Source organism: Canis lupus, chromosome 34, assembly GCF_048164855.1.
Source record: "Canis lupus baileyi chromosome 34, mCanLup2.hap1, whole genome shotgun sequence".
NCBI classification, from domain to species: domain Eukaryota; kingdom Metazoa; phylum Chordata; class Mammalia; order Carnivora; family Canidae; genus Canis; species Canis lupus.
Genome location: NC_132871.1, coordinates 8764296 through 8790797, shown reverse-complemented (window position 1 = coordinate 8790797; position 26502 = coordinate 8764296). Strand labels below are relative to the sequence as shown.

At 42.0% G+C, this 26502-nt stretch overlaps 1 protein-coding gene across 4 annotated transcripts; it reads right to left on the bottom strand.

Moving 5' to 3' along the window:
• Positions 1-7237: 7237 nt before the first annotated feature.
• On the bottom strand, positions 7238-26398 carry PRKRA (protein activator of interferon induced protein kinase EIF2AK2). Of its 4 annotated transcripts, none has more exons than XM_072811104.1 (8): positions 26198-26398; positions 25482-25651; positions 22069-22150; positions 19881-19959; positions 18603-18720; positions 16876-16970; positions 11009-11183; positions 7238-7919 (listed from the first exon to the last, which is right to left on the bottom strand). In XM_072811104.1, exons 1-8 carry the CDS (start codon positions 26260-26262, stop codon positions 7762-7764), a joined length of 942 nt encoding a protein of 313 aa, XP_072667205.1. In that variant the 5' UTR covers positions 26263-26398; the 3' UTR covers positions 7238-7761. The 4 variants fall into 4 exon arrangements, with proteins under 4 accessions (XP_072667205.1, XP_072667208.1, XP_072667207.1 ...); XM_072811107.1 differs by lacking the exon at positions 26198-26398 and adding an exon at positions 20715-20984 and having other exon boundaries at positions 25482-25531; XM_072811106.1 differs by lacking the exon at positions 26198-26398 and adding an exon at positions 20875-20984 and having other exon boundaries at positions 25482-25531.
• Positions 26399-26502: the final 104 nt, after the last annotated feature.

Here is a 26502-nt window from a genome sequence, read left to right as displayed (position 1 = left end):
TGGAAGTACTCCATCTCTTTCTATCTTTCCAAACAGCTTTAGGAGAATAGGTATGGTTTCTTCTTTAAACGTTTGATAAAATTCCCCTGGGAAGCCATCTGGCCCTGGACTCTTGTGTCTTGGGAGGTTTTTGATGACTGCTTCAATTTCCTCCCTGGTTATTGGCCTGTTAAGGTTTTCTATTTCTTCCTGTTCCAGTTTTGGTAGTTTGTGGCTTTCCAGGAATGCGTCCATTTCTCCTAGATTGCCTAATTTATTGGCGTATAGCTGTTCATAATATGTTTTTAAAATCGTTTGTATTTCCTTGGTGTTGGTAGTGATCTCTCCTTTCTCATTCATGATTTTATTAATTTGAGTCTTCTCTCTCTTCTTTTTAATAAGGCTGGCTAATGGTTTATCTATCTTATTAATTCTTTCAATGAACCAACTCCTGGTTCTGTTGATCTGTTCCACAGTTCTTCTGGTCTCGATTTCGTTGAGTTCTGCTCGAATCTTTATTAACTCCCTTCTTCTCCTGGATGTAGGATCTATTTGCTGTTTTTTCTCTAGCTCCTTTATGTGTAAGGTTAGCTTTTGTATTTGAGTTCTTTCCAGTTTTTGAATGGATGCTTGTATTGCGATGTATTTCCCCCTTAGGACTGCTTTTGCTGCATCCCAAAGATTTTGAACGGTTGTATCTTCATTCTCATTAGTTTCCATGAATCTTTTTAATTCTTCCTTAATTTCCTGGTTGACCCTTTCATCTTTTAGCAGGATGGTCCTTAACCTCCACGTGTTTGAGGTCCTTCCAAACTTCTTGTTGTGATTTAGTTCTAATTTCAAGGCATTATGGTCTGAGAATATGCAGGGGACGATCCCAATCTTTTGGTATTGGTTCAGACCCAATTTGTGACCCAATATGTGGTCTATTCTGGAGAAAGTTCCATGTGCGCTTGAGAAGAATGTGTATTCAGTTGAGTTTGGATGTAAAGTTCTGTAGATATCTGTGAAATCCATCTGGTCCAGTGTATCATTTAAAGCTCTCGTTTCTTTGGAGATGTTGTGCTTAGAAGACCTATCGAGTATAGAAAGAGCTAGATTGAAGTCACCAAGTATAAGAGTATTATTATCTAAGTATTTCTTCACTTTGGTTAATAATTGATTTATATATTTGGCAGCTCCCACATTCGGGGCATATATATTGAGGATTGTTAAGTCCTCTTGTTGGATAGATCCTTTAAGAATGATATAGTGTCCCTCTTCATCTCTCACTACAGTCTTCGGGGTAAATTTTAGTTTATCTGATATAAGGATGGCTACTCCTGCTTTCGTTTGAGGACCATTCGAATGGTAAATGGTTCTCCAACCTTTTATTTTCAGGCTGTAGGTGTCCTTCTGTCTAAAATGAGTCTCTTGTAGACAGCAAATAGATGGGTCCTGCTTTTTTATCCAGTCTGAAACCCTGCGCCTTTTGATGGGGTCATTAAGCCCGTTCACGTTCAGAGTTACTATTGAGAGATATGAGTTTAGTGTCATCATGATATCTATTCAGTCCTTGTTTTTGTGGACTGTTCCACTGAACTTCTTCTTAAAGGGGAATTTTAAGAGTCCCCCTTAAAATTTCTTGCAGAGCTGGTTTGGAGGTCACATATTCTTTTAGTTGCTGCCTGTCTTGGAAGCTCTTTATCTCTCCTTCCATTTTGAATGAGAGCCTTGCTGGATAAAGTATTCTTGGTTGCATGTTCTTCTCCTTTAGGACCCTGAATATATCCTGCCAGCCCTTTCTGGCCTGCCAGGTCTCTGTGGAGAGGTCTGCTGTTACCCTAATACTCCTCCCCATAAAAGTCAGGGATTTCTTGTCTCTTGCTGCTTTAAGGATCTTCTCTTTATCTTTGGAATTTGCAAGCTTCACTATTAAATGTCGAGGTGTTGAACGGTTTTTATTGATTTTAGGGGGGGATCTCTCTATTTCCTGGATCTGAATGCCTGTTTCCCTTCCCAGATTAGGAAAGTTTTCAGCTAGAATTTGTTCAAATACATATTCTGGCCCTCTGTCCCTTTCGGCACCCTCGGGAACACCAATTAAACGTAAGTTTTTCTTCCTCAGGCTGTCGTTTATTTCCCTTAATATGTCTTCATGGTCTTTTAATTGTCTCTTTTTTCCTCAGTTTCCCTCTTTGCTATCAACTTGTCTTCTATGTCACTCACTCGTTCTTCCACCTCGTTAACCCTCGTCGTTAGGACTTCTAGTTTGGATTGCATCTCATTCAATTGATTTTTAATTTCTGCCTGATTAGCTCTAAATTCTGCAGTCATGAAGTCTCTTGAGTCCTTTGTGCTTTTTTCTAGAGCCACCAGTAGCTGTATAATAGTGCTTCTGAATTGGCTTTCTGACATTGAATTGTAATCCAGATTTTGTAACTCTGTGGGAGAGAGGACTGTTTCTGATTCTTTCTTTTGAGGTGAGGTTTTCCTTCTAGTCATTTTGCTCAGTGCAGAGTGGCAAAAAACAAGTTGTATTGGGAAAAGGAGAAAAAGAGAGAGAGAGAAGGAAAGAAAAGAGAAAAAGGAAAAAGGAAGAAAAAAGAAAAAAAGAAGAAAAAGAGAAAGAAAAAGAAAGGAAAGGCTGGGGGAAGGAAACAAACAAAAAAAACACGGGAGTATATTCTGATTATACTTGATTCTGGAAGTTGTCCGTCTAGTTGGTCTTCTGGGGGAGGGGCCTGCTGTGCTGATTTTCAGGTATTAGCACTTGGGGGAGCTGCTCTGCCCCCTGCCTGGTGCAGGGCTCAGTGGGGGTTGTTTACCTCGTGAGGCCCCAGGAGGAACAACCGCAGTGGTGGGGCCAGCTCCAGAGCCCTAGAGTCAGCTCCCGCAGTAACTTCGGAGCTCTCCGTCTGCAGGGCCTGGAGGCTCCGGGCGGGGCCGCTGATCTGCTCAGCTCTGGGCCCTCCGGGCCTCTGCCTGTCCCGGGGGAGGCCGGATCCTGGGCTGTGTCCCGGCGCCCTGTGCTCCTGGGCCTGCGCTGGTGGATTTACGCTCCCGCCCCGCAGCCCCCTCCGCGGAGCCGCCGCCCGAGCCCCCCGAGCTGCTCCGGGTCCCGCCGTGCGCGCTGCAGCCCTTAGGGAGCTCGGCGCACTCTCCTGGGCGCGCAGTTGCTGTTACTGTCCCCGGGAGCCCGAGGTTATCCCCGCCCTCCTGGGTCCTGCTCCAACTCCCTGGAGCCCCTTTCCCCCGGGAAGGTCGGTGCAGCTCCTGCTCCTCCGGGACGGGGCTCTCCTGTCCTGGGGACACTCGCCCCGGCCTCAGCCCGGCTCCTCGCGGGGCCCCTCCCCCTCGGAGGCCTTTGTTCCTTTATTTCTTTTTCCCCGTCTTCCTACCTGGATAGATGCGCGAACTCTTCTCACTGTTGCATTCCAGCTGGTCTCTCTTTAATTCTCAGGCCGAATTCATAGATTTTCAGGATGATTTGAAGGTTTTCTAGGTAATTTGGTGGAGGCAGGTGATTTGGGGACCCTGCTCTTCCGCCGTCTTGCCCCTCCTCCTTCTCATTTCTGACTAAATATTATGTAAAACAAAAAAAAAAAAGAATTTTTTCTTGGGGTGAGTGCCTTCGGCCTCCTGCCCGGTCATCCTGATTTGCCTTGATTGTACCGACTGAGCAGTCCCTTGCTCACTGAGCGCGTGTCACCACGTCCTGTCACCACGTTCTGTCTCGTCTCCGTCTCTTCAGGCTGGCGGGCCGGGCGGGCCTCTGGCTACTGCTGTGCGCCCTCCACTACGTGGGCTTCCATCATGTCTGTTGCTCTCGGGGGGCCCAAGTCTCTGATGAGTCTCTCCTCCTCGTTCCTGACCTACCACTTCCTGGGGCCCCTCTTGCTTGGGGGGGTAGAGTATCTCCGGGCTCCCCAGTGGTTTGCAGCCATGGGGGGGTTCCCAGCCCTACAGTGTACTCACTCCCCCTGGTTCTGGCATTTCCGCGTCGCCTCGTGTGGGCTGTTTCTTCTAGAAGCCAACCTAAGTGCAGGCTTGCACCACCACCCTGATTCTTGCCAGAAGATTAAATCCAAATAGTTAAAGGTCTCCCTTTCTCCAACCTGATATTTTGACTTTACCACCAACTTTAGCAATCTTACCTGATGTTTAGATATTACCACCACTCGGGCCTGCCACCCCGTCGTCCCTACCCTCACCCCCTCCCCTGGCCCCCGCTGGTACGTGTCAGCGACGTCCTACAGCTCTTTTGGGGGGTATATTACTTTTTTCCTCCCTTACCAGGTCTACATGTCTCTGGTTGGGTTGACTGAATCCTTTTTATTGGCTTAGTTGTCAAGAGAGAAGGTGGAGGTACATCCTAAGGCGTGCATTCGTTGTCCCGGGGGAGAGAGCTGTTTACTTTCAAAGAAGCGACATATTAGCCCTTATTAGGGAAGAAGGCACTTTTGTAGCCTTAGAAGGTTCAGGAGAACTGAGGAGAACTGACGATTCAAGGTTTTCCAGTGCATTGACCCAGACAGTCCCATCCCATGGGAACTCTTTCCTTTGGGCACCGTAGAGCTGCTCACGTCGAATTTTAACTTCTTTGGAGTTCTGCTGTGAATAGCAGGCCTGAGCTTGGTCCCCAGCTTTCTCTGCTCCCTGGCTTCGGAGGGGAGCCTCATACATGCTACCTCGCAGGCCTTACACTTAGTTTTTAAATGCCAATTAATCACTTTCTTCTGTTATCTTTTTCCAAGACTTCAGTGGAGCTTAGCAGGAACAATCAATGCTACTGTCCTCAGTTACTGTTTCACTTCGTATTTCCCAACTATCTGATACATTGTGCCCACCAGTGCTTTCTGGTCCGCTGGCATCTTGTCCCAGTTCACTGCTGGTGATGCTGTTGTTAACTGCACTGTCATGTGTGCAAGGGGATATCTGTGTCCGGGGGAGTGGGGTGGTTGTCTCACCCTGTAAGCCAAGTGGCAGAAGATCCAGCTCCAAAATCCGGCTCTAATATCTGCTTTCCTGTATCACTTCTGGTACAAACATCACAGGTTGGGTTCCCTGGAAAGCAGACTCTGGGATGGAGAGTTTATTGGGGGAGTACTCTTGGGATTGTCACATGTGAAAGGAGAGGAACTCCACTGGGCAGGGGAAGAACATGGGTTAGGATGTAATCTCAGGAAGGCCTCAGCTGACCCTGTGGGATGGGTCTCTGAAGCTGGACAACCTTTTAGATCATCCCCAAAGGGGCGAGGGGACCATTCTTGAATGCAGGCTGCTGGAAAGGGAGTGTGACACCGGGAAGGTTTGCCAGCAGCCCTCCCAGAGCCGGGAAACAAGCCCAGTACTAGATGGGAACCTGTGTGGCAGCTCACAGCACTCCAGGAGAGCAGGGCAGTGGGTCCTTTTTACATAACGTGGGTCAACACTGAATCTCAGAGGCCTGGTGTAGTGCCGGGCACATTACTGTTCATAATTTATTGAATTCGTATTATCTTCATATTGGGCTATTGCGATCGTTATCATGTTTTCATCGCTTGGTGCCTATCACAGGTTAGAACTGATGCCACAAGGATGGTTGTGGCAGGGTTGCCCGTTCAAAGCCTATTTCGAAAATTTTTTTTTTAAAAAGATTTTATTTGTTTATTCATGAGACACACACACACACACACATATAGAGAGAGAGAGAGAGAGAGAGAGAGAGAGAGGCAGAGGGAGAAGCAGGCTCCATGCAAGGAGCCTGATGTGGGACTTGATCCCGGGTCCCCAGGATCACACCTGGGCTACAGGAGGCACTAAACCGCTGCACCACTGGGACTGCCCCTATTTCGAAAATTGACCTAATGGGGTGAGCAGGTTAAGACCGACTCAATGGGCTAAGAGTCTTACCAACGGGGTAACCAAAGTGCTATCAAGGATCACCTGATGGTGCAGCCAATGCCCTAGAAAGTTCCAACAGAGGTGATATTTGAACAGTATCTTTAAAAATGTATGTTTCCTCCAGAGCCAGAAGCAGGGAAAACCTAGGCAGCTGGAAAGTAGGACTTCTGGGCGCCTTATACTCAGATCCCATTGCATCAGTACTGTTTAGAACTGAATTATAGTCTCCTTTCCCCCACTTGGCTCTCTCCTTCTTCTAATGCTTTATGAACTCTTTCCTCAATGTACTCTCTCCAAAGTCAGCATTGGGCTGCAGAAGACGTTCATCTCTAGCTCACTGTGCCCTTCCTACATTCCAGAGCGGTCATAAAACTCTAGTCCAATCTCAGTGACCCACAAGCTCCTGTTCATGCCTATCTTTGTTTCCAGTCTGTGTAGTCCTTAACCACATCAAAAATAGTACCTAAAATTTCATGACTTAATTGACATAGGTAGCTGATAATGTGAAACTAAGCACTCTTTAGAGTGTTAAGTAAGTTACAGTGCATTGGTTTTATCATGTTATGCTTCTCAAAGGATTCCACTCAGGTAGGATTCTTTTTTCCAGGCAGAAAAATACCTGTCACATACTTCCTGCTGGATTAACACTTGAGATTGTCAAGACCTACCTTTACTATTCAGAGCTCTCTCGCTCTCTGAAGCTTTCCCCGAGTTCTGAAAACAGGCCTGAAACTTCCATCTAATCTACAAAGTAGTGTCCCCGGACACTGGCAGATAGAGGTCTGGAAGCGTTACAAGATGAAATATGGCAACATAAAAGGCAAACCTAAAATTTGCTCATGAGGCTGCTCTCCTTTCAGTCACTCATTGCTTTGCTTGAAACATTCCTGTAGCTGAACTGAATGCCCTGGAAGTTTTGTTTTTGTAATTTTTTAAAAAATATTTTATTTATTCATGAGAGAGAGAGAGAGACAGAAACACAGGCGGAGAAACAGGCTCCATGCAGGAAGCCTGATGTGGGACTCGATCCTGGGTCTCCAGGATCACACCCTGGACTGAAGGCGGAGCTAAACCACTGAGCCACCCAGGCTACCCTGTTTTTGTAATTTTTCTAATGCTTTTTCAACTGCTAACTCATTTAGGAGCGATGAAAGAAAAAGAAAAAGACAACACTGCATTTGCTTAGAGAAAATATGGAAGTGATTCATCCCATGTATTGGTAGATTTTTGCGTAGGCCGTGGTTTTTTTTTTTTTTTTTCCCCAACTCTGACTTTCAGAAGTACACTAGAGATAGGGAAGTCACAGAGCACCCGTATCACATCATGTCACTCCCAGAATGGCTAAAAAGAAGGGGCGAGTCAGGTCAGTAACACTTCAATTAAACGAGCAGAACCCGTTACAACAGCAGCTCTTTATTACATGGATTCAAAAGCACAGCAGACTAATCATGTTCCCTGAAATTCAACAATCACATTCAATGAACGCCTGTTCGTGCGTTCCTCAAAACTCTAATTCTAAAGGGCTCCCTTCGAATTCCCTTTACAAAGATTTGCGCAAAGAAGAGGTTAAGCACCAGTAAGAACAACTGTTGTTAGCAGTAGTTCTGTTTCTTCGCCATCTTCCTCCTCCTCCTCAACATACATGCAATTTCTTCCCTCTGTATACACGGCATTGTAACATGGGGGCTACACTCTGCCTATGGTACAAAGTTTATAAATACAATATACCAGTACAAAGTTGAAGCCATTAAAAAGAGCTTAGTAACTATTAGGAGATCCTTAAATCTGGAGTGTTGATGGAATCTAGGAAGAGATTTAGAAACAACACACAAACTCGAACAGTAAACATTTTACTTGGGAAGAGGTGAAAGGGGAACTTCTTATGTGCTACCAAGGGCTTTTGGAGTTGCTTCAGGCTCACTTTCTTTCTGCTATTATCTTCAAATACTGCAGGGCGTTGTGAGCGGCATCACTCTGTGCATTGCCACAGGAGATCCCGGAGCCATGGCAGACGGTGATGGGGCTGGTGGAGAGTTCAGCGAGACACTGATACTGTCCATTGGCGCTCAGCTCTTCTGTAATGATATATTCAAACATGAGAGTTAATGCCAAGTGTGTAGAAAGCGGATCCTTCACGAAAACAAGTCTTTACTGCAGTCTTCCTCTATAAATCTCAGGTCTACTACTCCACTTCCTCATCACCTTTATCATTCTACAAACAAAAACCCAAACTGAAAAAAAAAAAAAAAACCCAAACTGATCAACTATGGTAGTTCTCAAACCCAGCCCTGCTCCCTAATCATTTGAGGGAATTTAAGAGAAATGCAGGTGCCTCGGCCTCACTCCAGCTTGCTCAATTAGAAACCCAACTCCCACAATCTGGGAATAGCCAGATTCTTGCATTTTCTTCTTAAAGCTCCCACGGTGATTCTAATGTGGCCAGTTGAGCGGTGTTTGCAAACTGAACCACAACCAACTTTGCTGGAGAGGAAAAGACCATTTGCTAGAGAACCAGAGAGATTGTGTTTTTCACAACAAAGCCCAGGGGTTTTTTGTTTGTTTGTTTTTCAGGAGACCTCTGAACCAGGAAATACATGGCTCAGGGGCAAGACCTCTCTGCCTTCATGTTCTTTCATTCTACATCTATGCATACGGTGTACGGGTTAGGGTGTTTCAAAAGCAATACCTAAACCCAGGAAACAAATGTTCTTCTCATTAACTGATGAACCACTGTCACTTAAGATGGTTAGAGGACACAGGGGAAAGAGGTAGAAACAGGTGAGTTACAATTTGTTAAAAGTGATCACGATTCAATGTTATTTCAGCTAGAGTCAATGTAATAGGAAACATCCAGATACAGTGCAAGTGTTTTAATGTGTGAAGAGGCTTTCTAGTTCTAGCCTTGAGGCTTTTTTCTCTTTTAAATTGAGTCAAAGTTCACATGACATAATATTAACCATGTTATACCATGTAGCATTTAGTACAGTCACAATGTTGTGCAACCGCCACCTCTACCTAGTTACAAAACATTCTCATCCTTTCATTTTCCCAAGAAGAAACACCATACAAGTCAAGAAGTTGATCCCTATCGCCTCTTCTCCAAAGCCTCTGGCAACCATCAATCTACGGATTAAACTATTTTGGTTATTTCATTTAAACGGTATCATAGAGCACTGAGGAAGGCACTTGATGGGATGAGCACTGGGTGTTATACTCTATGTTGGCAAACTGAATTTAAATAAAATATTAAAATATTAAAAAAATAAATGGTATCATATGATATGCCCTTTTTGTGTCTTTTCACCTAGTATGTTTTTGAGGTAAATCCATGTTGTAGCATTATCAGAACTTCACTTCTTTTCACAGCTAAATATTTAAATTGCACACATATACCACAACTGACTTATTCATCCATCTGCTGATGCACATTTGGCCTGTTTCCACGTCTTGCCTATTGTGAATAGTACTACTGTGACTATGTACGTACAGGACTTGTTTGAATAGCAGTTCACAGTTCTTTTGGGTACATACCTAGCAGTACAGTTGCTAGGTCATGTGGTAACTCATCTGAAGAGCTATAAAACTGTTTTCCACAGTAGCTGAGCCATTTTGCATTCCCACCAGCAGTATAGAGAGGCTACAATTTCTCTACGTCTTTGCCAAGACTTGTTATCTTCTATTTTCTTCATCATAGTCATCCCAGTGGGTATGAGCTGGTACCTCACTGTGGTTTTGATCTGCATTTCCCTGATGACTAATAATACTGAGCGTCTATTTATGTGCTTGTTGGCCATTTGTATTTCTTTTCTGGAGAATGTCTGGGTTCTTTTGAAGGTAATTGCATAGAATTTAGCCAAACTGGCTGATTGTGGTTTTTAGACTGCTGTTCTATATTTACAAGAACTACTTAGTTCTTAAAATTGGTGAGATGCATTTCAAAGGTGTCATTAATTCCATAATCTCAAAAGCCATCTCAAGTTCCCTTCTTTTCCTAGATTCAACCATCCACAGCCCTATTCATGACATGGCTTATTCATCTGTGCATTTTAAACACCCAACAAAGTATAGATACTTAATATTTATTGAATGAATGGTCTCCCATCAGCTACCTCCTGTGACCATGTGTCTGTGCTAAATTCCCACATTCTGCATCATTCTCAGTAGGTTAAGACATTGCACCTGACCCATCATTCAATCCTAAAGCAGCAGAGAAAATCAGAAGTTCTCTAAGCACCTAAAGGCCAATGCTGGCAGCTCCTTCAAGCTGGGTCCCCACAGCCCACTGAGGATGGAACAAGGGATATCAAATTCTTCACAAATTACACTGATGTTAAATCAAGGCACCAACCATGCACACACACACACCAGCTTTATAAAGCAAATTAAAATCCAAAGTGACTTGCTTTCTAATCTAGCCACATTGGTCTATCTACATGATTAAGGGTTAGAGGAAATATAGAAGAGGATAGCTGGGACGGAATAAAGCTATAAGTACTTGTCCTCACTGACATCCTTGAATTGGCCAACGGTGACAAAGTGGAGAGAAGGGGTCTGACTCCCACAAACTTAGTGCTTGTTCTAGAAATGTGGGTGCCTTTTTATTTGTCAAGCTCTCCATCAGGGCTAGTCTAATAGACACTGTATCTGCAGGGACTCTTCCCCCGACCTGACTCTACCTGACTCTGTTTCTAAACCTCTCTGTGCTTTACTTTCTTTCCTTACATGTAAGGATAACAGACCTACTTCACAGGCTTAGTTTGAGAATTCAGTAAGTTGAAATATGTAATATCCTTAAAACAGGGCCTATAGTAAAAACTATAAATATTAGCTACTGTTTTTATTATTATAACTGCATAGATGTCAGCTATTATTATCTATAAGAATGGGATATATCAGTGCTAAATATTACCACTCTGCTAATTTTATATAAATATATAAATATTCTATATAGACATTATATATACATATATGTCTGAGGTGTATTATTTATATACATCATACATATACATATATGACATATATATATATATATATATATATACACACACACATGCCATTTCAGTATCCCTGGTCAACTAAATCAACTGTAATACAGGCTTTGTTTCTGAAATACATTTTAAAAAGAAACTAGTTTTGAGGTAAGTCAGAGGAAAAAAAATCATACCTATATCCAAATATGTTATATTAAAACCTTGTTCCTTGGCGATTTCACTAAGCAGCTGGATGTAATCTGTATTTGGAATACTGAGGAGGCTCCTTTTCAGTAAGTTGATCTTTTCACCAGGAGAATTCCGCAAGGAATGCCAAGTACATCCTAAAGAATGTCCTACTACATTTGTCTGAAAAACAGAGATAAAGATTAAGACTCTTAACTCAGATTGAGTTCTAATGCTATAATTCAAAGTATTTATTAGGCACTCACATTTAATACTCCATAAAGCATGGTTATTTTTTAAAAAGATTTTATTTATTTGACAGAGAGCAAGAGAGCAGAAGCAGGGAAAGGGAGAAGCAGGCTCCCCACTGAAAAGGGAGCGCGATGCAGGGCTCCATCCCAGGACCTTGGGATCATGACCTGAGCTGAAGGCACACGCTTAACCAACTGAGCCACCCAGGTGCCCCTAAAGAGCATGTTAAAACGGATACCATTTGGTTAACTTTCCCATTTTAAATGAGATAACACTAATAAGCACACATTTAACAAACATCACGACGTCAGAGAATAAAGAAGCACATGTGATAATACACCGGAACTATTTAAAAATACTTTTGAATGGGACAAAGGTCTCTCAGCCAAATTTTCTGATGGCCACAGTAAGATGTAGAAGATATTTAAGAGCAGTAGAAACCAACCTGCAAATAACTGAATCTGCCTAATGGAGTAATTTACAAATTAAAATACAAAACGATTTTGTCTTTATGATTTCTTTTTTTTTTTTTTTTAATTTTTATTTATTTATGATAGTCACACAGAGAGAGAGGCAGAGACATAGGCAGAGGGAGAAGCAGGCTCTATGCACCGGGAGCCGGATGTGGGATTCGATCCCGGGTCTCCAGGATCACGCCCTGGGCCAAAGGCAGGCGCTAAACCACTGCGCCAATATCAACCAATCACTCTGACAGCTGTGAAGCAGAAACAAACTGCAGAAAAGGTGCAATGTACAAGTTAGGCTTGAGAAGAACAAGTCATTCAAATGAATGGTGGGAGGTCATAAAGTTCTCATCAGACTTTGCCCACAACCCAATTGAGCTTACTGTTTTCATTTTCTTTCTCCTTTTCCTCTTTTCTTTATTCTCCCTTATATCCTTCCCTTCCCACCTCTGTTCTTAGAATACTTTACATTTCCACATTATTTTTCTCAAATTGCCTTCATATGTTATGCCAAAACCCCACAAAAACAAACAAACCCCACTCCTGTCCTCTGAAGTAGAGCAACCCATTCGTAGTTTTATTTATTAATGAGCCTGGCAGCGGTTAAGGGATTTTCAAAAAAGATCACAAGGATGGCCGGTATATAGAATTAATAACCTGCAAAATTTGCTAAATAGAATTTTGTATTCCTTGGTTGGAACTTTAAAAATTTTTGGTTTTTAAAAACTGTAATGCATTGATAGAGTAACTGCAATAAGAACAAATATATAATGAATAGTCTCTTTTCCTTACCACTCCTTCCCAGAAGACTTGTTTTACCCCCCAAAAATACCATTAAAACATTTCTTCAATATCCTTCTATAAGTCTAAATTCAAGCACACACACATAATCTTTTTATTTTTTTACTTTTCCTTCCTTCCTTCTTTCTTCCTACCCGCCCTCTTTCTTTTAGCTGCACACAGAAACCTGGGGCTTGAACTCAGAACTCTGAGATCAAGTCACACTCTCTACTGATGGAGTCAGCCAGGCGCCACCATAATCTTCTTAAACAAAAATGATAGCTTACTCTTCTAGATCTTGCTTCTTTTTCTCGTATCAATGCACATATAGGCACTATATTTATCTTACCAGTTTTCATTTATGGCTTTTGGGTTATTTCTGATTTCTTGCTTTTACTAATAATGTTACAAAAAACTCTTGCACTCAGATGACTTTATTTGTAGAATAATTTCTGGATGAACTGAGTCAAATAACATGTATACTTTTAATTTTGATAAATACTTCCAGACTGATTTTTAAACCAATTTAAACAACCATCAACAGTCTTGGAGGGTGCTTGTTTTCTGATATTCTCACCAACAGCAGGTACTATCAAGCTTTGTAGGTTTCATCAGTCTAAAAGGTGAAACTAGTCTCATTTCCATGAATGAAGCTGATCATTTTTTTTAACCCTCTGTACCACTTCTACAAGGCTATCTGTTTATTGGTGTGTAAGAACGTTTTATGTGATACTGTGAACAGTATCTGTTACAGACTGTTAAAAAATAGTCCATTTGCAGACCTTCTTTGTTTTTATTCTTTGTCTTATTTATAGATTTTTCTTTTTTTTACTGTGTAATAGGTTTTATATAGTCAAATTTAACTGTCTTTTATTAGTTTACATCTTCTAGGTTTTAAACTATGCCAAAAAGATTTTCCCTGTTTAAAAAGGAAAGCTCTTCCATGGTTTCTCATATTTGGTTTCAATTCTTATGTTCAAATTTGTGACCCTATCTGAAACTTATTTTGCTTTTTAATTTTTTTAAAGATTTTATTAATTTATTCATCAGAGACACAGAGAAAATGCAGAGACATAGGCAAAGGGAGAAGCAGGCTCCTCGCAGAGAGCCTGATGTGGGACTTGATCCTGGAACTCCGGATCATGCCCTGAACCTAAGGCAGATGCTCAACCACTGAGCTACCCAGGCGTCCCTGAAATTTATTTTGATATAAGGAATAAGGGAGTAATCTAAATACGTCACACATTTCACTCCCCCAGAAATGTGGCTGTAAGTTGTTTCTACATCATTTACTGAATAATCCATCCTTCTGCCCTTTGAAGTCTCACTATTGTTATATACTATGCTCCTATGTGGATTATTGTCTATACCGATCCTCTGTCTATACCTGTACCAGTACATGTGTTAATACTGTCAATTTATAGTATGTTTCATTCTCTGGTAGCTATAATCCTGCCTCCTGCCCTCTTTTCAGTTTTCTTGGCTCTTCTTGAGAATTTATTTTTCTGGATAAACTTAGTAAAGCTGTATTGAGGATCCAAAATGAATTCTGGTAGATTTTGAGTGAAACTACATTACCTTTTTATATTTCACAATATTGAGTCTTCCTATTGAAAATAGATAGCTTTACATTTATTCAATTTCTGTTAAATCCCTCAGTAGAGTTTTAAAGTTTTTTTCACATGGGTCTTGCACATTTTAAGTTTATTCCCCAACATATTATCTCTTTTCTATTATTGAAAATGAAGTCTTTTTCATTCCACCTCTTAATATTTGTAAACAGAAAAATTGATTTTTTTCTAGTATACTTTTTTAGAGCAGATTTCTATTTTGCTATGAAATGATCAATGTTACCAAGCTTCATAAGTTTTGTTAATACAACACATACCACAAAAAGTCAGAGGACAGAATATAAAACAACAATCCTGAGCCTCATTCCATCCCTACCTTCAGTCCTCTTTCCAGAAAGCAATTTTTAACTTTCTTCAATTTTTCTAGTGGTTACCTTCATAATTCTAAATATGAAAAGCTATTGATTTTATATATTAATTTTATGATCAGTTACCTTGATGAATTCTCTTCTAGTAGTTTTTCTTTTACAGGGCTTTACAGGGATACAATCTTAGTTATTTGTAGTTAATGAACATTTATATCTCTTCTGTTTAAATTTTCAACCTGTTATTGTTTTTTTCCTAATTATATTAGTTGGTACTTCTAAAACAAGATTTTAAAAATGGCATCAGTGGATATCCTTGTCTTTTCCCTGAAATTAATGGGAAGGGATGTAGTATGTAAACATGTAACTATGATTCTGATCTTTTTTGCAGTGTAGGTCTTGAGTCACAATAAGGATATTTTATTTTTTTAATTCTTTACTGAAACTCAATTTAGTTAACATATACTGTACTATCAGTTTTAGGGACAGAATTGAATGATTCATCAATTGCATATAACACCCAGCGCTCATCTCCTTAATGCCCGTCACCCAGTTACCCCATCCCTTCACCTATCTCCCCTCCAGCAACCCACAGCTTCCTAGAATTAAGCATCTCTTACGGCTTGCTTCCCTATTTTCATCTGATTTTACTTTTCCTTCCCTTCCCCTATGTTCACCTGTTCTGTTTCTCAAAACAACAGTTATTTTAAAAATGTTTACCAATGATTGCCAAATATCTTTTTGGTATCCATTGGCTATTTTCTCCTTTCACCCATTAATGTGATTAATTATGGTTACAGATTTACAGAACCTATCCTTGTATTCCCAATTTGTTATTCAAATAAGCCCAATTTGTCTGTGCCATACTATTCTTTTACTGTTCTACTGGATATTTTATTAAGGTGTTTCACTATAAGGGAGATTAATCCATAATTTTTTCCATTGGGATTTGCTATTGTTTGGTTTTAGGGTTAGTGTTATATTGGTTTTGAAAAATAAATTTAGAAGCTTCCCCTATGTTTGATACTGCCTGGAAGAGTTTAAATAGCATTGGAAATTATCTCTCCCTTGAAGATTTAAAGGAATTCACCTATAAAACCACTTATAAATCTATCTGTGCTTTGTGATTTTGGTGTCATCTCTGATCCAATTTTGTAAGAAGTGAATGCACTGTTTTCTTTTTCTATTAAGGTAAAACCAAAATTGTATTACTTTGTGTACAGTCTTTGATTTTTTTTTCCTACAGAATGAGCCCTTATTAAAAGGCTCATTAAAATAAACTAGGTCACTGCTATAGTCATTTTTCATTCACCACCTAGTAAATGCTCAGATAACATACCATGAGACATACCTAACTATGAATATCATAATCTCAAATAATAATGTCAGGTGTAGCTCGGTCTCATAAGCTCTGTTTGCCTAGCTGCCTACTCAGTACCTTTAGTTAACATATTCTATATCAGATCCAATATATCCTACATTTAACTCCTTATCTTTTTTCCCTCAATCCCACTCATCTTCTGTGTTTCCCATATTAGCTTAGTACAGGCCACCATCATTTCTCATCCATCTTCTGTAACAACATTCTACAGGTGTCTGACTCTAAGACTCATTTACTCACTACAGTGCAGCCAATGATTCCCTTCTAATCCTGTCCTTCGTTGACTAAAATCCTTCTTTGTTTGTATTAACAACCAAAGGACTCTGCTCTACCCTCAGGATAAAGTTGAATCTCTTGACTACAGAAGTCCTTTCCAGATTGAATCCCTTTGTCCTTCTGGCCTCATTATTTGAGAAACCCTTCTCCAACCGTATGCTCTAGCCACACCAAACTATTTCGGGTTCCCAGATGGCATATACTATTTTACTCCTGGTCTTTGTAGGTGCTCTTTTTTCTTTGAAATTCTTGTCCTCTGCTCTCATCCTGCAGGTCTTGGCTTAGATATTGCCCCCTCCAAGAAGTCTTCCTTAAACTGCCAGTCTTGGTTGGACCTTCTTCTATGTTCCCAAGCCCTCTCTGTTAGGACCAGCCTATTGGGTTCTTTTCTCTTTCAGGAGGCTACAGACTCCCTCATGGCAGACACTGTCTTATTCAGTGTGCACAGAACCTGGCACAAAGTTTGGCAGACAGTATGAGCTCACTAAATGTTTAATGAGTGGATAAATGAATGAAGGCATTGTCAATTTGAAGGCAAAAATGGCACTACTGGCCTGTCATCTTTAGATCACATGATGTGATTCTGAATTTGACTGTGTCTCCCAAGCCCTCTTACCTGGTCACCCTTGTGACAGCTAAAATTAGGTCATGTACATCTGGACAGTGAAGGGACATTTTAAAAATTGCAACTCTACAGTGTCTGTACAACAAGGAATCCAGGGACGTTTCCTACAGCATGAGATGCTTAATCATATTGACATCATAGGTGTTTTGATCATTACTCACTAAAGAAATGTGGTTCTCTGGAGAAATATTACTGAATTTGGCAAGAAATTTCTCAGCAGCGTTCCTCTTGGCCTGTTTTTTTGATGCCCCCTTTCCTAAATTAAAAAAAAAAGAAAAAGAAATGGTAGGTTTAGAAAAGTAATTAGTATCCACAGAGAGTAATCAGATATATAAGGTATTATTTCTGCTCAGAGAATAACTTCATGATCTTTATATGCTCATCTTTGCTTATTGTGCTTCAAACAATGATTTTTTAAAATATTTATGTATTTTAGACAGAATACATACATGAGTGTGGGGGGAGAAGGGCAGAGAGAGAGAGAGTCCCAAGGAGACTCTAGGCTGAGTGCAGAGCCCAATGTAGGGCTCACAACCCTGAAACCACGAACTGAGCTGACACCAAGAGTCAGGTGCTTAACCTATTGTGCCACTCAGGTGCCCCAATACAACTATTAATTCTATTAATTCTTACATTTATGAAGGCACTTTTGACAGTTTATCTTTAATAGTTATACTTTTTGTTTTTTAACAGGCATATTTCCTTATGCCTAGCTATAATGAATCATATTTGGTTTAATTCTAAGTATTCAAATCTATTAAGGTACTTTTGAATCAATCACAACTCTTTCCTTCTTGATGTCTATTTCTTGCTTAAAATCTTCTATAAACTGACAACTATGTGGAATTCTTCTTTAACATGAGTAAGAAGGCATAGGAGATCTGTAATTAAAAGACAAAGTATTATCTACTTCCATGCTTTTTGTTTTACAGATTTAAAAACTGAGGCCTAGAGAGATGAAGTAATTTGCCTACCTTTGCAAACCAAGGGCTGCATCAAGAATGGAAGCTAGGTGGGGTGCCTGGGTGTCTCAGTCGGTTAAGCATCTGCCTTCAGTTCAGGTCAAGATCCCAGCATGCTGGGATGGAGCCCTGCATCAGGCTCCCTGCTCAGAGGGGGGTCTGCTTCTCCCTCTCCTTCTGCCCCTCCCCCCATTCATACTCTTCTCTCTCAAATAAATAAATAAAATCTTAAAAAAAATAGAAGTTGGGGTTCAGTGCTTTCTATATTGACCTGCACTGCCTCTCAAGAGGCTTGCTGATTACTTGCTTGATTACCTGAAACAGATAGCCAATTCCATTTGGTGCCATTTTAAGAATGCTAGAAACACGCTAGAGAAGCTACAATAGGAACCCTCACTAGTACTCTATTAAGTGACTTTTTTCTCAGTTTCTAGTCCTTACAACATGGAAGTTGCTATCATTATAAAGGATAATTTCTACTTTATTTTTATCTAACACTATTTTTTGCCATCTAGCCTCTTATTAATCATCTTGTTTTCAAATGTGATCTTCTAGTCTTCCAATCTTCTAGAACAGCTGTTGAAACTTCCAAGATATTTGCTATTGCTTTTTTCTAAAATAATTTTTAAGCCACTAACACATCAATGCAGACTATGTAAAGTCAATTATTTACTTTGTTGTTACCAAGCTTTTCCATGATTTTTAAAACTATCAAATTAAGCCTAAGTATTCTTAAGCCAAATATATTTTTAAGCCAAATATTTATACTTAAATTCTACTGCAGAAAGAGATAGTAGAATAAGAGTGCATCAAATTTTTCCCCACAGAAATATTTGAAAGGAAACCATAACAGAAATTTCTAGGGTCATTCATCATCTGAAAATATTTCAAACGCCTTCAGTTGTATGAGTAAAAAGAGTAACTACCAGTTTCCATAAATGACTCTAGCCTGCAAATTGTGGTATATTCTCTCTTATGAGCAGGTCCTCCCTCTTGGGAAAGGGTATATTCAGGAAGTCTCCAGCCATGATGAATAGCCAACTCCTAGAAAATGGAGATGAGGCTTCAGTAGTAATTTTTACTATGCAACAGCTTCATCACATAAATGATAGTCTTTCATGATTTCTATCCTATTTCTATTTCTATGTTTGAAAAGAATAATGATATTCTGCAATAGAAAAATGGGAGAAGACCCTGTATTTCCCACAAATATTCCTGCATTTTGTATCTTGCAAGCCCACAATACCGAAACTGAAGCAGTTTACTGCTAGGATGGGAATGGTGTTCTTTCATTAAGCCACAGCGAGCAAATATCAAAGAGCTCAAAGAGAAAGACGAGCTACTATCGCCCTTTTGGGGAACATCGACAGGTCTCACTGTCATCAGTTCCTAATGCCTCTCCCTCCTAGCTACAGACTTCCTGCCCTCAGCTGGCTAACTACTGCACTAGAACACGAGCAGATGAGCAAAGGCAGCAAATATACAGACTTGGACAATCAGGAAAGATCAGGGGAAGAAAACTATAGAAAAGACAGCAAGAAAGGGACCAAAGGCCTGGCTGGGTAACAGGGAGGAGAGTTGTCCAACAGAGCATATAGATAATCTGCAAGAAAGATATTCTGCATGCAGAACTTCAAAGCTGATTTTTTTTTTTTTTGGTAGAATAAGCAAATAGATGACTTCCCCTTTTTTTGAGGTAGGTTACCCAATTTGGGTTTTTATTTATTTGTATTTTTATTTTTTTATAATAAATTTATTTTTTATTGGTGTTCAATTTGCCAACTTACAGAGTAACACCCAGTGCTCATCCCGTCAAGTGCCGGCACTGAGGGGGGCCAATTTGGGTTAATAAAATCTTCTGTCTTAACAGAAGTGGAAAGAAGTTTGTCACAAGAGTGGCAAGAAATATTCTTAAAGTATAAAACACTCTACCCATGTGCACTGGGGTCCTGCTGATCTCAAATGAGAATTCCACAAACCAAAGGCAGATACTGTATATGGAAGAAAATCCAAAACATAAATAAACAGGAGAATAATTTCAAGTTAGTGCTGTAATATCCAATGATCATAACTGGGAAAACAGAATATTATACATCTTATCTTTAAACTATCTATTCCTTGTTTCAGCCCTTGTGATATTATTACTTTATGACATCTTTCTTCAATAGACAAAATGTTACAGAAGGAAAAACCATGTGACTTACCTGTAATGAACCAATAGGATTAAGCTGGTTCTTTGGTTGCTTAGAAGGGTCAGGCATTAAGGGGTCAGGAACTGCAAAGCTGAACATTTTTTTAAAATGTTATAAAACAAAATAATTTTCTCCAAACTATTAAATAAATGAATGCATTTCTTATCTAATCTTCTATGCCTTTGCTCTTCTCCACAGAATGCCTTTCTCTCCCACCTCTCCTATGGAAATATGATCTGTCCATTATCCAAGATGTGTCTCAAATGCCACTTCCTCTAAGAAACCTATCCTGTTACTTGGAACATAATTTCCCACTCCTCTGAACCATTATTTACATTTAGGTTGACCCTTTCCTAGGCAAATTATTTTACCATTAAGTTATATGCTCTTACAAATACAGTAATTTGTCCATCCCTCACATCCGTCCTGTGTTCAGACTGTAAAATCCTTGACGGCAAAGCCTATGTATTACTTACCTTCATAAGCTTTATAGTACTGTGCATATAATAGGTGCTCAATAAAAATGTATTTAAATAAAGCATACTACTGTTACAACTACACAAAAAGGGAAGACTAACAATTAGTCAGGAAATTTAGTCTGGTAATGTGAATGATACAGGCCACAAAGTTGTTTTTTCACTTAGACAATTATGGAAGAAAAATCTGTTTGACCTATCATCCGTTCCATGCTGGAAAAATCCTCCTAAGATTTATATGTATCCTGCATAAAATAGATGGCCTGCATGAGCCTGGTTCCAGGATGTGGGGATTATGATCAGGGAGAAAGAGAACAAGCTCTTTGAACTAGTTTGAAATTACTAATTAGTTGGGCGATGAGTGTCTCACCCTGAGTAAAGCTATGTTCAAGGTCTTGAACCTAGGCGACAGAAGGGTCATTTCTTCCATGACAAAATAGGTTCAGTTATTGCCACTTCTTCAGGTTGCTTTTCCACCTGCTAGAATTTCAAGCTTTACATAGGCTGATGAGATATGAATATTCACTTACAATGTTGCACGCCGAAGCTACCCAAATAATTGTGATGGAGAAGTGAGAAAGTCTCTGTATTAAATCAGGCCACTTTAGGCCTGATTACAGCTTAGTAATTCCCATCTTATCTGTCAAGAAGCACAAATATATAGTAAAGTTTGTTAGCCTTTTTTGCTGACAAAGCGAAGTGCCCGTGTGCAGAAAGGACACTCCGTACACTCATTTCTACAAATCTACTCAACACTTTGGGTTGAACTTTGGGCTGCACAGAAATAGCATGGTCATCACCAGCGAGGGGAGGAGCCACTACCTGCCATGCCATTTGGCGCGTCTACAAAGCCAGCATAAATCAACTATTAATGTATGACCTCAAAGAATCAAGCATCACTTTGTGAGATCCAAAGCTTGTCAACGCTTCGTTCTAAACTACTGAAACGGTTTGGAAGGGCTTAGAGAGGGAAGAAGCAATGCAGGAGAACCTAAGCATACGCCAGATGAAAAGTTTTGAAGCTGGAGAAAAACCTGTCCTAAGTTGCCATGGGGCTCTGCTGTCAGCTATGAGCAGATAAACCAGACTGTACTCCAGAATAACTGAGTGCATGGAAAGAGAAGAATTTAAACGCTCAGCATGATCCAGAGTGTGTCCATTAGAAAGCAAAGGACATCACTCCGGATACATGAGCTGCTCCAGGACCAATACTCTCCAAAAGCACCTAAAGTGACAACAAATTTAATTTGGAAAAATTCCACCAGGATTTTTAACACTCCACGTAACATCTTCTTGTAGTTGGTGTACATTCTATAACAAAAGGAAATCTCTCTGTCTCCTTCCAAATTAGAATTTTCCAAAGGGTATTTTCCATTTATCTTTTTCCACTTCATAACTTATTTTATGTGGTGTAGAAGTTATTACAATCTTCACACAGTAGAATATTTGCCGGAAAAACTGGGATTTTCTATTGGTGCATCCCACTGAGGCGGGGGAAATGCCTAGTTTGTGAGAGCTTTCATTTAACAGTTAATTGCTGGACTGAATTTCTTAAGGATAAAGCGGTCTTTAATGGAGGACAGTTTTTTCACAAGGAAACAAGAATTTTGGAGCTAGATACTAGCAACTGTTCACTTTGTTGCTTTTGTGAGCATGTTCAAACTTTTAATCTTACCTCAGCCATGATATTTTTGAGCTGCAGAATACAAAGAAATTTAGCTCACCAAATACTTGCATTGGCTTTCAAAATGTTTATGGCAGCCTCTGCAGCTCTATGTTTCGCCAGCTTCTTACTTGTACCTTCACCTGAATTAAGGTTAAGAAAAAATGTCTTTACATGCTGTGAAAATGTGAGGCTTGCATAGATGTTTGCATAATACAAAACAAAAGCACTACAGTTTATATATATATACACACACACTCACACAAAGGTAATACAAATATATACTACGTTCTGTAACAAAATATTCACCACATAAAATTCATAGTTTTATGTATAACTCCATGCATACCTACATTAAAAATCCTTGCTTACGTTATATACGTTTATTATATAAAATGGTAATAAAGTAGACCATGTCACACTTTCTGAAAAAAAATGCAACTTAGTATTTTACTCTTCCTTATTCCTAGAGGAAGAGGAAATTCCTCTGTAGCAAGAAGTTCCTTTAAGGGAGCCACTTATACCAACATTGACAGCAAACTGCACAGTTTTATTCTAATAGTTCATCCTATGCTGCACTAAACCCCTATTTGGCTAAGCACTCATGGCTACACGTTGGCTACAGTGGGAGAAGGTTTATATGGGGAACGTGAGAGATTGTTACGTGTCTTCCATACAATCTGTATCCCTTACCTAAGTAGCTAACAGGGTGGTAGGGGATAGGCCCGACTAACCACTGAGACTGAAGCCTAATTTCAGTAAGCCATCACACCTGTTAAATGGTAACTCCAATCTTTTTCCTTTTGAGTTCAAGCTAGGTGTTGAGAACCCTTCAAAAGTGGAACCAGTGGGTAGCCCTGGTGGCGCAGCGGTTTAGCGCCGCCTGCAGCCCAGGGTGTGATCCTGGAGACCCGGGATCGAGTCCCACATCGGGCTTCCTGCATGGAGCCTGCTTCTCCCTCTGCCTGTGTCTCTGCCTCTCTCTCGCTCTCTCTGAATGAATAAATAAATAAATCTTTAAAAAAAAAAAAAAGTGGAACCAGAGTGCTGATGTCCATTTCTCTGGTGTGGAGGATAGAAAGAGGATACGGAATAAATTTCAACTGTGACCCCCACCCTCAAATGTCAGAGGACATACAAATCATCCGCCTTTATCCACTAACCTAGGTATTAGGGATACAGGAGAGTATGAAACAGAATCCCTGCCCTTAAAGAGCACACAGCCTAGTGCGGGATTTTGTCTGGAAAGGTCCATCTGAAATATAGTCATGTGTTACAACAAGCCTAAGTGCAGGCTGTAGGGGAGGCACACAAAAGGGGTCGCTCCCCTCCTCTTGGTAAGGATTGGGAAAGGTTTCACGAGGGAAGAGATAACTGAAGGAAGACATAAAAGATTAGTAAAAGCTAGTAAGGCGGGTTAGGAAGAACATTCCAGGCAGAGAAAATCAGCACCTGTTAGGGCTTAGAGGCAACACAGAGCCCCAAGAGCCCCAAGAGCCCCAAGCAGCTGGGTAGGTAGGAGTTTAAGGATACGAGCTCTGAGATAAAAGGCTACAGGGTTGGGAGGGTAGGAAGAGAGGTCAAAGAACCGCCTTCTAAACCTGTGCTTCTCAAATTTTAATGTGCATAGGAATTGCCTGGGAATTTTGTTAAAATGCATACTCTGATCCCACAGGTCTGGCATGGGGCCAGATATTCTAGAGCAGTTGCATCAAGTGCCCAGGTGATATTAATGCTGCTGATCACATTTTGAGAGGCAAGCCTGTCAAGTCATATTAAGACGCCTGTATTTATGCAGAGGATGATGGGCAAACCACCGGATGCATTTAAAGAGCAAGAAACACATGAGCAGATTTGACTGCCAGCATCGAAAGGGGAATGGCCAGCCCAAGCCTAGAAGCTGAGAGAGCAGCAGCAAGGTGGCAGCTATGGTTTCAGTGTGAGATACCAATGGCCCAGACAACAGCAAGGGGAAGACAAGGGAAGCTGCTTAAGAAGTAAGACTTGGTGGGAGAGTGGGCAAGGGGCAGAGGGAGAGGAAGGGGTCACCGAAATGACAGCCAGCATTCTACTGTGGGCAAATGGGTGACGGTGGTACCTTTAGGGAGCTAGGAAATGCAGGGGCAACAGACTTGAGGGAAGAGAGATGGAGTCAGTCTGGGACAGTGAGAGACCGAGGTGGCTTTGGATCATCCAAGTGAAGATGCCCGGCAAGCACAGGTTGACAGACTGTTCTAGAACCGGGCCTGGGTGGAAGACAGATTTCAGGATTAGCAGCCTTTAGATGGCATTTGAAGCTGTGGAGGTACATAAACTTGCTAGGAAGACAGGACAGCGTGAGGGGAGAAGGGGATCCAAGCAGAATAGGTGGCTGCCACGGGCTGTTAATTCCTAGTCTAAAACACCTTGAAGGAAAAAAGACTATATTTCTTTTCTTAAATTTTCACTGAATATTTAAAAATAGACCTGTTCAATGAGTAATGCAATGATTCTATGGTTCATTATGAGGAAACTTCCAGCTAGCACCTACAATCCACCTGCTTCATATAGATTGAAAAAGCCTCAAAATGTCCTTAAAGAGATTTCAAAGAACATAGTGGACTCCCGATTTTCAGGGACCTAAACAAATGTTGCCTTTAGATTACCAGATGGTGCAACTCTAGCCTTCTTGTCGAATTGTTTTCTTGGCATTCTTCCAAATTAAATTTAGTTATTCATTATTTTCTGTTTGCAATTAAATAGATACATAAGGCATAAAATGCCTACATGTGCAAATAGCCAACTTCAGTTATCATTTGTTCAAGCTCACAGACCACAATATGGGGAGTCTGAACTCTGAAACTTCATTGCTATGTGACTTTGGGTATGTTAACTGATAATCTCTCTGACCCTGTTTCCTCATGTGTAAAAAAGGGAGATGACATCTTAAAACCAGTACAGTCAGGAACTAGAAGGTGCTATGAATTATGACATTTGAGCCATCTTTCTCATTTTGTTTGGGTATAAAATCAAGTGTGGTACGATGGGCCCCAAGTGCCAGATGAGCCCATACAAAAAGCATAGAGGCTCAGAAAATTTTGGGGTTATGTCTCCCAGCATCTTCTAAAATCTATGAAACTTGTCAGCACCTACTGATCCCGCTATGGTTCTTGGAGGAACCTTCTTCCTCCAAGAACCTTCCCTGCTTCTCCTTCATTCTTGGAAGAACCCTAGGAGGATCCTAGGGCATGTTTCTGAGCTTCTCTTGGTATCTGGAGAAGAGAAAATTAGGGAGAGAATCAGATGAAGTTGGAAAGTCCCCATGACCTGAGATGGAAGGTCTCAGTTTCAAGAGCCTGCTCCTCACGGCTGTCCCTGGGTGGGAAGAAAAAAAAAAAAAAAAAAAAAAAAAGGGCACTTTTCCGGACTGAAAAGCAATACCACAAGTCTTGCCGGCCCACCCACATGACCACGGGGCGAACCGTGCATACAGACCTGTGCAGGTTATGTCCCCAACGGTTACTCTGAAGGTGAAAGTGGGTACGTGTATTTGCACATCCGATCTTTCACATTCATAAACCGGGATGTTCTTGGTCTTCATGCCGTATTCGTGTAATACCTGAATTGGTGTTTTCCCTGGCTTAGCTGTAATCATCTTCCCCAAACTGCAAAAACCAGAAAAGGGTGTGCTTTGCATGCCGAAGCGGGGAGGGAAGCAGGAGCAAACAGAGGCGAGCGGGGACTGCCCCCGACGCCGGTGCGGGGGGCGCCGAGATGGCGAAGCGCCCCAGGGCCCCGGCCCGGCTGCGAGGGCTCCGCGGAGGGGACGTGGGCGCGCGCCGGGGGGGGGGGGGCTGCCGGGGGGCTGCCGGGGGGGGGCTGCCGGGGGGCTCCCTGGGGTCCCGGCGCCGCGGCCGCTCAGGACCCCGCCCGCAGGACCCGGTCCCCCCGAGAGGAGCGGCCGCGCGCCCCCCCCGCGCCCCCCGCGCGCCCCCCCCCCGCGCAGCCCGCGGCCCGGGAGGGGCGGGGCCAGGCTTGCAGCCCGGGGCCCGCGCGCCGCCGAGACGGCGAGAGCCGCGGAGGGGGCTTTACCCAGAATGCCGCCGCACGGCGCTCCCCCGCCCCGCCCCGCCCGGCCCGCCCCGCCCGGCCCCGCCGCTCCCGCCGCTCCCGGCCCTGCCCGCCTCGGCCGCGGCGGTCCGGGCGCTGACCTGAAGGTCCCGCTGTCCTCGCGCTCCAGCGGCGGGGCCGCGGCGCGATGCCTGCTCTGGGACATGGCGAGAGGGGCTGCTTGGCGGAAGAGCGCTGCGGAGCGACGTCCTCGCCCCCCGGGCCGGCCGGTCCCCGACAGGAGCGCCCCAGCGCCGCCGCCGCCTCCCTCTCCTCCCGGCGTGCGTCCCTCGGGCGGCGGGGCCGGGCGGGGGCGGAGCCTCGGGGCGGCGGCGGCGCCGGCCCCGCCCCCTTCAGGCCCCGCCCCTCCGAGGCCACGCCCCCTTCCCATTCCCGCTTCCCCGCG